We start from the raw sequence: 10975 nt of genomic DNA on the forward strand, positions 1-10975 counted from the left end.
CTTATTTTGGTAATAATTATTTTTAGACCTAACTCTGTTACATAAACAAATTGTATTTACACAATCCAATTAAATTCATACAGAGGGCATCTCAATTCCAAAATCTATATCCTATTAGAATACCCATATGAGTTAAGAGTTAGATTATAATGTTTGATATGTATGGAAAAAATATGAACTGAAATTTTAAAAAATTAACATTATTGTGTTCGGTGATTTAAACACTTTTCGTTCAAGTATTTAAAATCTAGAGAATACCCTTATGACTTAAAATGAAATCTTATATTCTTAAGAAGGTCGCGTATAATATATATTATATATTTTATTTTTGTAATATATCATATATTTGTGATCTAATTCCTATATTATAAATTTCTACATAAAGTATATGGTATATAATATTATATATACCAAAATAAAATAATATATTTAAAGTTTTAATGAAGCAGTATAATATCAAGCTTTTGGAATAAATCTGAAGGGATAATCATTTCAAATAATAATAATTCACTTTAATCATATCAAACACTATCTCTAAGTCTATTATATAAGAATTTGTTTGTATAAAAACCACCGTATTCAGGGCCACAGCCGAAGTGGATAAAGGGATAAGGCCCAGATCACCATTGCTCCAATGAGGATTCAGAAACATACATGTTCAACAACACATCATCATCCCTCACCACCACAAGTTTACGAGCAAAAGATATTCCTTGTTTATTACTTCTTCTTCGCTATTACTTCCACTTCTGAATTGAAGAGCTAGCTAGCCTTAATTTCCAACCATGGCTGCCTCTACCTCCGCCATGGCCAGCCAGCTCCGAAGCAGCTTTGCTTCCTCCCTGACGACTCGCGGATTAGCCGTCCCCAGGGGCATCTCCGGATCTCCACTCAGAGCGTTTCCCTCCAAGAGAAAGCCTTCCTTCTCCGTCCGAGCCGTCCAGGCCGATAAGGTAATTTCCCACAAATCTTAAGAGTCATTTAAAGTCACGAGACTCGGATCTCTGACTGATGAGTTACCACCTACTACTAGATTATTAATTACTAATGTTCTTTGACTAATTTGAACCAGCCGACGTACCAAGTCATCCAGCCGATCAACGGCGACCCCTTCATCGGCAGCCTGGAGACTCCGGTGACGTCGAGCCCGCTCATCGCCTGGTACCTCTCCAACCTCCCGGGCTACCGCACCGCCGTCAGCCCCCTTCTCCGGGGAGTCGAGGTGGGCCTGGCCCATGGCTTCTTCCTCGTCGGCCCGTTTGTGAAGGCCGGCCCGCTGCGGAACACGGAGGTTGCAGGTCCGGCGGGGTCCCTCGCCGCCGGCGGCCTTATTGTGATTCTGAGCATTTGCTTGACGATCTACGGGATCTCATCTTTCAAAGAGGGGGAGCCATCGACGGCGCCTGCTCTGACATTGACAGGGAGGAAGAAGGAGCCTGACCAGCTGCAGACCGCCAACGGGTGGGCCAAGTTCACGGGAGGGTTCTTCTTCGGCGGGATCTCCGGCGTGATCTGGGCCTATTTTCTTCTCTATGTCCTCAACCTTCCTTACTTCGTGAAGTGAGGCAAATTGGGCGTCGTGGTCATGGGCCGGCGGCACGTGTGCATTTAGTGCCCATTTGGGAGGATTTTAATTGCTAAATGAAAACTTGTATATTGGAGTGGAGGAATATTATTGAGATCAAGTTTCAATGATGTTGGTGGTAAAACACAATGGTGCTTCTGTTCTCATTCAGATTTTTGTATATTTGTTTAGTGGGCAAGTATTATTATGTTTTCCTTTATAATTTTATTTCTTTCCTACACTTTAAAAAAAAAATTAATTATAAACATTTCTTAAAAGGGTAATTTATAATTATATATTCTTGTAAAGCTCTCTAATTTAATTTATCATATAGAGATTATCGAAATCCCGTATTAACAATTTTACATTTTTATGAGATTTTTTATATGATAAATTTATAATATATACTTTTATTTAGGAAAAAAAATATTTTTTTCGTTATTTATTATATTACGAGTCATATAAAATATCACTACCAATTGATTCATAAATAAATACCATAATCCTGCTATACGCAAAATTACTTAAAAAATTGAACTACACTCAAACTTTGAATTCTAAATTTATAAATCAATATTATATTATCCCATTAACTTAATATCACAAATTAAAATTTATGTAGGTAATAATAAATTATTAATTTATGATACCAAATATTTGTATCTTAGTACATATATAGCATCTCCTCAATAATTAAAAAGATATGATTTTGATCCATGATGTACAAAACATTAAGATTCAACATTTTAACTATTAAAAATTATTGTTTTAAATTCTTACTATGATTGAAAATAAACAAAATTATTATCTACCTTGTCATGTTATAAAAAAAAAAATCATATCAACGAAACATGATATTAAACTTAATATATAAATATGTCATTTGATTACTGATATGAAAAAAAGAACTAAATTTGATAAAAAAATAATAATAAATTTCATAAAAAAATCTAAAAGTTTTATGAAAAATACCTAAAAATTTCATAAAAAAAGAGCTTAAAATATTTTTAAAAAATAGATTTCATAAAAGGACCTACAAACTTCATAAAAAATATCTAAATATATTAAAAAAAATATTTAAATCCCATAAAAAAAACTTAAAAATATTCAAAACAGACCTAAATTTCATAAAAAAAAACTTAAAAATTTCATAAAAAAACCTAAAATATTAAAAAAAAGGACTTAAATTTCATAAAATACCTAAAAATATTAAAAAAACAAATTTCATAAAAGATTTGAAAATATTTGGTCTCTTAACACTTTGGGAAGAATTTCTTAAATGGACTAGTGGAGGGGGAGCGTTGCTTGATGGCTCTGTTGGAGCAATACTTGGTGTAGCACTACTTGATGGCCTTGGTGGCACTCTTATAAACCGTCTAGCATGTTGTCCAGACTAGTTAAAAGAAGAGTTAGTTAAATAAGTAAATATGTAAGTAATCCATCACAAACTAAATTTACACTGTTTAAATAAAAAATTAGGATTCGTTCTCTTTGCGTTTTAATTTTTAATTTTTTGTTTTGCTAATTTGTTTTTAAAAAAATTGAAAACATGTTTTATTTGTTTTTTTGATAAACTGTTTCTCAAAACAAAAAACTAAAAAATACATTCTATTTAAAATTTTGAGAATAATTTCTTAATAACATTCAATTCAATAAATTTGATTATCATATACTTCAAGACTTTGAATAGTCAATAATATTGTATCTTATATGTTCCATTTTTACTAATCATATCCAGTAATATTGTCCCAAGAAGCCTATAAATACAAGAGCTCTTAGATAATCTCAAACCGCATGAAACCTAAGAAGATCAATTGGAAAATAAAACATTATATGTATGTGATAATCATTAATAGTATGCTCATTCGTTTAATAGTTTTTCTGTTTTTGAATTATTATTTTACTTAAGAAAAAAAAATCATGAGACATATATATATATATATATTATAATGCATAGTTTTCCCGAAAGCTGGACAAAAGAAAAAACTTTATGTTGAATATTAAAATCAAAAACTTCTTCAATGGAAAAAGGCAAATAGAGGCCACACGGAAGAAATCCATGGCAGAACGTCATGTGACAATAATTAATGGTGGAAGGCTAAGTGGCAATAACGAAAGCCCAAATGGTGTTGGCAGTGGATTTGAGTTGCAGAAGATCGACGAAGAAAGAATGAGATGTCACAAAAAATATGGTTGCAAGAGACGGTGTCTCACATCTCGATTGTTTGGGGCTTTTGGAATTTGTCCCTTATTTTCCAAAAAAACCTCTTTCAATGGCTTGGTGTGAGAACGAGGAAGGAAGAAAGAAGTGGTAGAGAGTCATTTTTTGCGTTTTGAAATTTTTTACTTGTTTTGGCTAAATAAAGCAAAATAATTTTTTATTATTTTGAATTTATTTTATAAATTTTTTATTTTCAAAATTATATTTTTAAAAATAACAAATTAAACACGTTTTTAACATTTTGAAAAATTAAAAACGTCTTGAAAATAACAAAGATAACATGCATTTACATTATTCTAAATTATGGCACCGCTAAACCATGCCCAGTTTATAACGTATTCCTTCTAGACTTTTTATATTTATTTCTAACCTCATTAGAAATTGTAGGTCTTTTTATGAAATTAAGGTTTTTTTAATTTTTTTTAGGTATTTTTATAAAATTTAGATATTTTTTTGAATATTTTAAGATATTTTAAAAATAAAATTTAGGTCTTTTTTTGGGATTACTTTTAGGTCTTTTTGGATTATATTTAAGTCTTTTTTTTTTAATCAAATTTAGTCTTTTTTATATTAGAGATCAAATGCAAAAATTTTTAATTATTGAAGTACTGATTGTTATATTTATGTATTAAGTTTAATTAATCTATTATATGTTGTTGACATGGCAGTCACTCTTAAAAATGGATGTTCTAATATTCTGTCATGATAAAAAAATTAAAATAATATTTTTTAATAATTAAAATATTAAATATTAATATTTTACACATAAAGAATTAAATATTATATTTTTTAATGGTCGGTATTAAGTTCATATTTTGTTGGGAGTGGACCCGTAGTCGAAGGCAGGGAGCCAAAGAAAGCCTATCACTAGTTAAGCCTCATATATGATATAATATTCATGACTTCGCATGCCAATGCCAATGCCAATACTATTCATCTCTCTCGCGCCAAAGCTGTTTCACATGGCTGTTCATCTCTCTTCTTCTCTGTCATCATTCACTCGTTCCCACAGTTTCATTTCTTTTCCGTCCCCGTTTCTGATTCCCAGTTGGTTGCCGAAATCAGCGCCTGCGAGGAGAAAATCTCCGGGACTCGTTTGTCGATCGAGCAGAGACGACGGCGATGAGGTTAGCTTTCTGCGTACTTAGTTTCAGTTCAATTGCAGTGAGTTCCCTTTTGGGCGTGATTAACTTAGGGATATTGGGTTGATTGACGTGACTAGGATTATCTGCTGGACGCTCCTGTTTCGGTTGGCGACGGCTTTTCTTTCTGTGGAGGTTAGTTAATTTCTTGCTAATTCTCTGTACTGATATCAGAGAAAGAGAATTTAGCAATTTCTAAGTGGCTCGGCGCGATTAACGGCTTGAGTTTGCTTTGGACAGGGAAGTACTCAGATGAGCCGAGCCCTGCCGATGAGTGGTTCAAGAGAGGGAAGCTTGCAAGTCCTTTCGTGGCCCTTTTCTACTATCATGTTCAACTTTTGAGCTCGAAAGTTTACTCTCGTGATTTGGCTTTACTTATGATAATCACTAGAGACTGCCAGGAGTTCGTTCTTCTTGATTTTGCATTATCTTTTCGCCAACTTTGTTACACCTTTTGGGAACTGATATCCATAAGCTACCATAAGATAATTATCATTTATAGGAAATAATAATACCAAAAAAAAAAAAAGTACAGAAGAAGCACGACCAAGTTATTTGATAAGCAAATTAAACACTTGTAATGGCTTGTATTTGCAAACACGTGCGTGCCACATGGTTTGGTGACATTTCCTGAGCGGCAGGAAATCCTTTTCTTATTTCCAACAGCATTACCTGCAGCAATCCACGGTAACTATTGGAATATTGTTAAAGATGACACACTTGTCCGCTAATAAAATCATTGGTGTTAGAAATATGTTACAGCTCAACTAAAAGTTTTCTAAACTCTAGTTAGCTAACTAGCTTCCAGATATATTTCTCTTAATTTTCTGGACAACTTTGTTATGATGATTTGAAGTACGTCTTGGGATTCTTTGAAAAATGCACGATCAGTACCCGTAAACAGAAATGAATAGTGAAACATACAAGGGGTTTATGTTTTTGGAGGTTTCTATCTAATATGCAAATTCTGCTATGTGTGCAGATGTTACTCCCCTTGTTTAAAGTCAATTCTCATTTACTAAGTCCCTCCGTATATGCATGAGTATCTAAGAGTCTTTTGGTGACCACTACATCCTCAGGTGGAAGCTCATCCTGTTTTGGACTCTGGTGGGAAGGCAAAAGATCCAATTTTTGGTCTTACAATGGGTGGTGGTTCTCAGGCCCCAGATGAGTTTTTCAGGTAAAGTTGAAGTACTTAGAACACAATTAGTTTCTGATGGAGGTTGTGGACATGCTAAAATCCTGGTTTAGTTAAGATCCTTGTAAGGCAATTGAGGATGGCATACTTGCAGGACTCACCAATTGAAACCTACTCTGTATATTTCGCAATAGATGGTTCTGCGTTGAAAGTGGAAGCACCAACAATCCTTCAATTATATTAATTCATGGGTTCCCCTCACAGGTGAAGCTTTTACTCTTCTCTGTCCTGTTTATAAATTCAAGGAATTTCTTCTCTGCTGAATTTTTTTAATTGAGGTATACCAAAACTAGTTTAACTTTTGCTGCTTGTTTGGCCATTTAAAAATTCACTCATTCAAAATGTATTGATAGACCAAGTTTTCTTTGGCTAATTTGTTGTTTTTTTATCGTAACTTCCCTCTTCATGGAGGGAACATTGGTGCAGTCGTTAGGATCAATGGCACTAATATAATAAATAAATAAATATATATATATATGTGTGTGTGTGTAAAGTCTGAGACTGGAAAAGTTTTTCTCTTAAGAGTGTTTCTGTCTGAAACTGTCAATTCACAAATATAGCCCATTCTTGCTTTTGCAGGCATATTCTTATCGGAAAGTTCTTCCTATTCTCTCTAAGGACTATCATGCCATTGGTTTTGATTGGCTAGGTAAGATCCTAGACTTATGTCTGAGGAAACTGAATTTTAGATGAATATCACATGAATGGAACAAAAAAAAAAAAAAAATCCTCTTTTTTTCATAGATTCTCAATATGATAAAACCAGTAAGCTATCAATTATGACAATATGATTGACATAGCATGTTACCTTGTGCATGATGCATTTTGTTCGAGTAGACTGTACAAGCCTGGATAACCAATCTCTTTCTTATTTCAGGGATTTTCTCTCTTGAGTGATTAACCTGATAATGTTTTGTGCTCTTGATAATCTAGTCAACACATAGGATTCAGATTTCTTTACTCAAATCCTATAATTTTTATGAGCTTTTTAACCGTAAAATCATTATAGTGTATCTCACTGTGTTTGAGGACATACTACACACACGTTCTCTCTCTCCTCAAACTTGCGGTATTGTGCCTATGAGCTAGCCATCTTCTTAATCATCTTATCTATGAGATTCGGTAATGTCGCATACTAAAGGGAAGCCTGGTGGATGAGCCTCTGGCTGCTACTGGCTCTGTGAAGGGTAAAATATGCAAATTCCGATTCCCATATCTAGGGAGGTTGTTTCTAAGTCTCTAAATCATGTTTCAATGTAATGGTTTGTCATGTTAAGTGGTTTAGTGCTCACCATGAATAGGATTCTCGTGCTGGTGGTTATACAACAAAGAAAACAAGTGATGATTTCTCGTGCTTAATGAGACATCTCAGAAGAATTGAAAATGTAACCTGCTTTCCCTCCATTCTTACAGGTTTTGGGTTTTCAGACAAGCCTCAGCCTGGATATGGCTTTGACTACACATTGACCGGTATGTGATTTTTCATCCCCAAAAAAAACGATCTCCTGATCATGCATGGTCTTTGATACTGAAATTTGGTCTGATTTGCAGAATATGTCTCATCCTTGGAGTCTCTTATCAATGAACTTGCTCCCAACAAGGTTTCACTTGTTGCCCAGGTATATTTTGCCTTTTCTGAATCTGAACAAACAAATATGGAAGTCAACTTGCTGTTGTGGGCCATTTTTAAAAGAATCTCAATTTGTGGTGTACTTTAGGGCTATTTTTCACCAGTCGTTGTCAAATATGCTAGCAGTCATCAGGAAAAGCTCAACAATGTTATCCTTCTCAATCCCCCTGTATGTATTACTCAAAAACTTTCTCCTCTGTTTTGCATTTACTTTCTACAATTGCTAATTCAGTTTGGGTTTTAATGCATGATGATAATTACTGATGACCTTGTCTTTCTGTTTTGGGTCTGTCATATTGCCAAGTTTGGGATATTGATAAGTGGGAAATTATAAAATATTTTGAAGTTTTTGATGAGAACACGGACCTCCCCTGAGGTTTCTGAGAATATGTTGTCTTTTGTTAAGTATTATGCTATAATTCTAAGCTCTCTTTGTTTTGTATTGGTTTTCCCTTGACTTCAGTTATACTTCTATGGTTGTTTCTGTCAAGCACTCGTTGTCATAATAAATGTTTTAGATTGGCAATGGCTATAATTTTGTTTCAGAGACAAAAGCACTAGACAATGTGTTTTTCTGGTTCTCGAGGTGAGGTTAGGAACTTATTCAAAATCCTCTAGGGAGTTCAGTACAATTCTAAAAAGACTTGGTAAGAAGTTCTTTCATTTTTCTTGCGCTGAATTTATTCACCACAAGCTTGAGAGAAACCAGTTCTATAGACATTCACTAGAATTCATTATGTTGTCTGCATGTTCACCAAGATATACTGCATGTATTTTTGGCTTTTCCCGCAGATGAAACTAACACTACCCTTCATGTGTATTATTAAAGCTAACAGAGAAACATGCAAACCTGCCATCAACATTGTCCATATTCAGCAACTTTTTGTTAGGTGAAATTTTTTCACAGGTATGTAAGAGAATTTATTTTTATCATCCTCGTGCTTGTCTTCTATTGGAAGATTTTGCAGCTGGCTGCTTGTAAATTATGGGCACCTGATGTTGGATTTTTGACCTAGCTCCTTTGCCAACCAGGATCCTCTAAGGGCTAGCGATAAAGCCTTGACAAGCTGCGGTCCTTACAAAATGAAAGAAGATGATGCAATGGTTTACAGAAGACCTTACCTCACGTCTGGTTCCTCAGGGTTTGCACTTAATGCGATTAGTAGGGCAATGAAGAAGGAACTTAAGGTGCAGCATTTATTTGTGCATCATTTCCTTTTTGTCTACTCAGCAAGGCACTTTTATTTAGGTAGACTGTAATGTTACATTTAAGATTCGGGATATAGTTACAGAGAAATCAAACACAATATTGAATTCTACTAGCGGCAATATTTCAAAGGCGACATCTCTAGTGCACGAGGCTCCCAGCTTTGTAAAGGTTGAGGGAGGGTCATATTTGTATTTCGCTATCCTCTTGCTTTTCTGAGTGCACGAGACATCTCACTTTGTGAGAGTCACAGAGTCACAGAAAAGTCATTTTTATATGCAACTTTACCTTTATTTTGTAAAAAGGATATTTTCACTACCAATGGCAGTTTTTTCATCAGTTCAAAATATATTTCCAGGTCAGAGAAACAGGAATTTGGCTAGATGCTATGAGTTCTTTTCTAAGGAACCAGCATGCATTCTTTCAAGGTCATGATGCGTCTGTCTTCTTGTCTAAGCATTATTGTACTATGTGCTTGCTTCATACCCATAATATACTGAAGATTAAAGTGAATTTTATTATTAGCTATGCAACATTGAGGAGGATACTAAATTATTTATTTGAGTTACGCCATTCTGGGATAAAGACATATTCTGATTGTTAACTTGTGCTCTCATTTTGGTTGCCTTCAGGCCTATGTTGAACAGATGAGAATGATGCTTACGGATAAAAATTGGAAAGTTCAAACCACAATATGCTGGGGCCAAAGAGATCGCTGGTTAAGCTATGATGGAGTCCAAGATTTTTGTGAAGCTTCGAAGCATCGACTTGTGGAACTTCCTACGGTATTAACGTTTCTGTTTGTGGTTGAAGTCGTTTGTGGAATTTTGTTTGTGTATTTTTACCTTAAAACTGAGGACACTCCCTTCGTGATCTCAATAAGGCAAAGCAGAAAAGACAGACTATATACAATAATAAAGAGTTATTTCCATCATTCAAGTTTTAAAGCAATCCTTGAGTTTACATATCAGGGTTTTGCTTTGCTTCAGAACTGAGCTTATGTACACATGTCACAGGTGATGTAAAATTAGTTTTTTCTGTTTTCTTTCTCTCCCCCCAATAGTCATAGGAGAATTTATTTTGACAACTCTTCCACAAGTTAACATGAAATCTACCAAAGGCTTGCCTTTCAAGTTGGGTATCAACATTCTATTTCAAGCGTATGCTGCATTCAGAAGAGTTCCCCATGAATTGTCCTAAATGCCTTCAGCTCAGGAGAATCCATAACTTAGTCACTTGCCCTTGAGCTAGCTGTTTTCTCCTCCTCATTCTTCGACTATAGTACCATGGATCTTCTTCTTCTGATAGCCTTATTTACATATAACGGGTCTGTCTTCTGTGCCTGTAAATTCATATAACATTTTGCTATTTCCAGGCAGGGCATCATGTACAGGAGGATTGTGGTGAAGAGCTAGGACAAATTATTTCTGGAATCATCAGCAAAAGGAGTTAAATTATGATGTGCGCGTCTTGAACTTTCTGTGGCAACCTTCAGATTTCCCTGTAATTCACTTGTGAACTGGGAATGTGATTTCCTTTTGACATCTCAATTCACGCTACAGGCATTCACTGGACTGCAAGACACTTGAAAATTTCATTTAAAGAGCAGTAATATCCTTTCCTTTCTGTTTCTTCCTCATTATTTACAAAACATAGTTACTGCCTCTCAGCCCCCCTCTTAGTGATACTAAGATTATTCATGAAAAAATGTTGAGGAAACCTAGAGAGGAAATATTTGTTTTCTTTCTTTATGTTTCTGGCCAAGATAAAAAGGGGTAAATAGAGGGTGGATAGGCCATGGAGATTTAGATTCAAGTAGATCTAGTTTTCTCAATACAAGGTCATCTCTTTAAATATGAGGAGAATTAGTAAATTGATCACTTTCACTCTTTCAAAAGTGGGCTTCTTATTAACTACACCCATCTTAACTAGTTGTTACTTTCCAATAAAACTTTAATTCTGGTTGCATGGTAACACTTTATCAGGAGTATAAATCACCTTTTTGATTCTTTT

The 10975-nt window shown here is 34.4% G+C and overlaps 2 protein-coding genes across 3 annotated transcripts; both read left to right on the plus strand.

Annotated features, from left to right (window-relative positions):
• The first annotated feature begins 696 nt into the window (after positions 1-696).
• LOC127796214 (photosystem I reaction center subunit XI, chloroplastic) lies at positions 697-1695 on the plus strand. Its single transcript, XM_052328243.1, has 2 exons — positions 697-953; positions 1073-1695. The coding sequence occupies exons 1-2, from the start codon at positions 786-788 to the stop codon at positions 1562-1564; spliced, it is 660 nt and encodes a 219-aa protein (XP_052184203.1). The 5' UTR covers positions 697-785; the 3' UTR covers positions 1565-1695.
• Positions 1696-4688: 2993 nt separating this feature from the next.
• LOC127798465 (uncharacterized) lies at positions 4689-10588 on the plus strand. 2 transcript variants are annotated; one of them, XM_052332045.1, is made up of 13 exons: positions 4689-4912; positions 5008-5062; positions 5168-5223; positions 6007-6107; positions 6260-6329; positions 6705-6774; positions 7539-7595; positions 7677-7744; positions 7844-7924; positions 8585-8662; positions 8788-8943; positions 9321-9390; positions 9595-9739. In XM_052332045.1, exons 1-13 carry the CDS (start codon positions 4694-4696, stop codon positions 9603-9605), a joined length of 1092 nt encoding a protein of 363 aa, XP_052188005.1. In that variant the 5' UTR covers positions 4689-4693; the 3' UTR covers positions 9606-9739. The 2 variants fall into 2 exon arrangements, with proteins under 2 accessions (XP_052188005.1, XP_052188004.1); XM_052332044.1 differs by lacking the exon at positions 9321-9390 and adding an exon at positions 10338-10588 and having other exon boundaries at positions 4691-4912; positions 9595-9747.
• The last annotated feature ends 387 nt before the right edge of the window (positions 10589-10975 follow it).

The sequence above is a fragment of the Diospyros lotus genome, chromosome 3, assembly GCF_014633365.1.
Source record: "Diospyros lotus cultivar Yz01 chromosome 3, ASM1463336v1, whole genome shotgun sequence".
NCBI classification, from domain to species: Eukaryota; Viridiplantae; Streptophyta; class Magnoliopsida; order Ericales; family Ebenaceae; genus Diospyros; species Diospyros lotus.

What these genes read in the sequence shown, in the direction of transcription:
- LOC127796214 (XM_052328243.1), top strand. Translation starts at nt 786, where the DNA reads ATGGCTGCCTCTACCTCCGCCATGGCCAGCCAGCTCCGAAGCAGCTTT. An exon ending in GAGCCGTCCAGGCCGATAAG is followed by an intron (nt 954 to 1,072) that starts GTAATTTCCCAC and finishes AATTTGAACCAG; the next exon opens with CCGACGTACCAAGTCATCCA.
- LOC127798465 (XM_052332044.1), top strand. Translation starts at nt 4,694, where the DNA reads ATGCCAATGCCAATGCCAATACTATTCATCTCTCTCGCGCCAAAGCTG. An exon ending in CTTTGACTACACATTGACCG is followed by an intron (nt 7,596 to 7,676) that starts GTATGTGATTTT and finishes TCTGATTTGCAG; the next exon opens with AATATGTCTCATCCTTGGAG. An exon ending in TAGGTGAAATTTTTTCACAG is followed by an intron (nt 8,663 to 8,787) that starts GTATGTAAGAGA and finishes TTTGCCAACCAG; the next exon opens with GATCCTCTAAGGGCTAGCGA.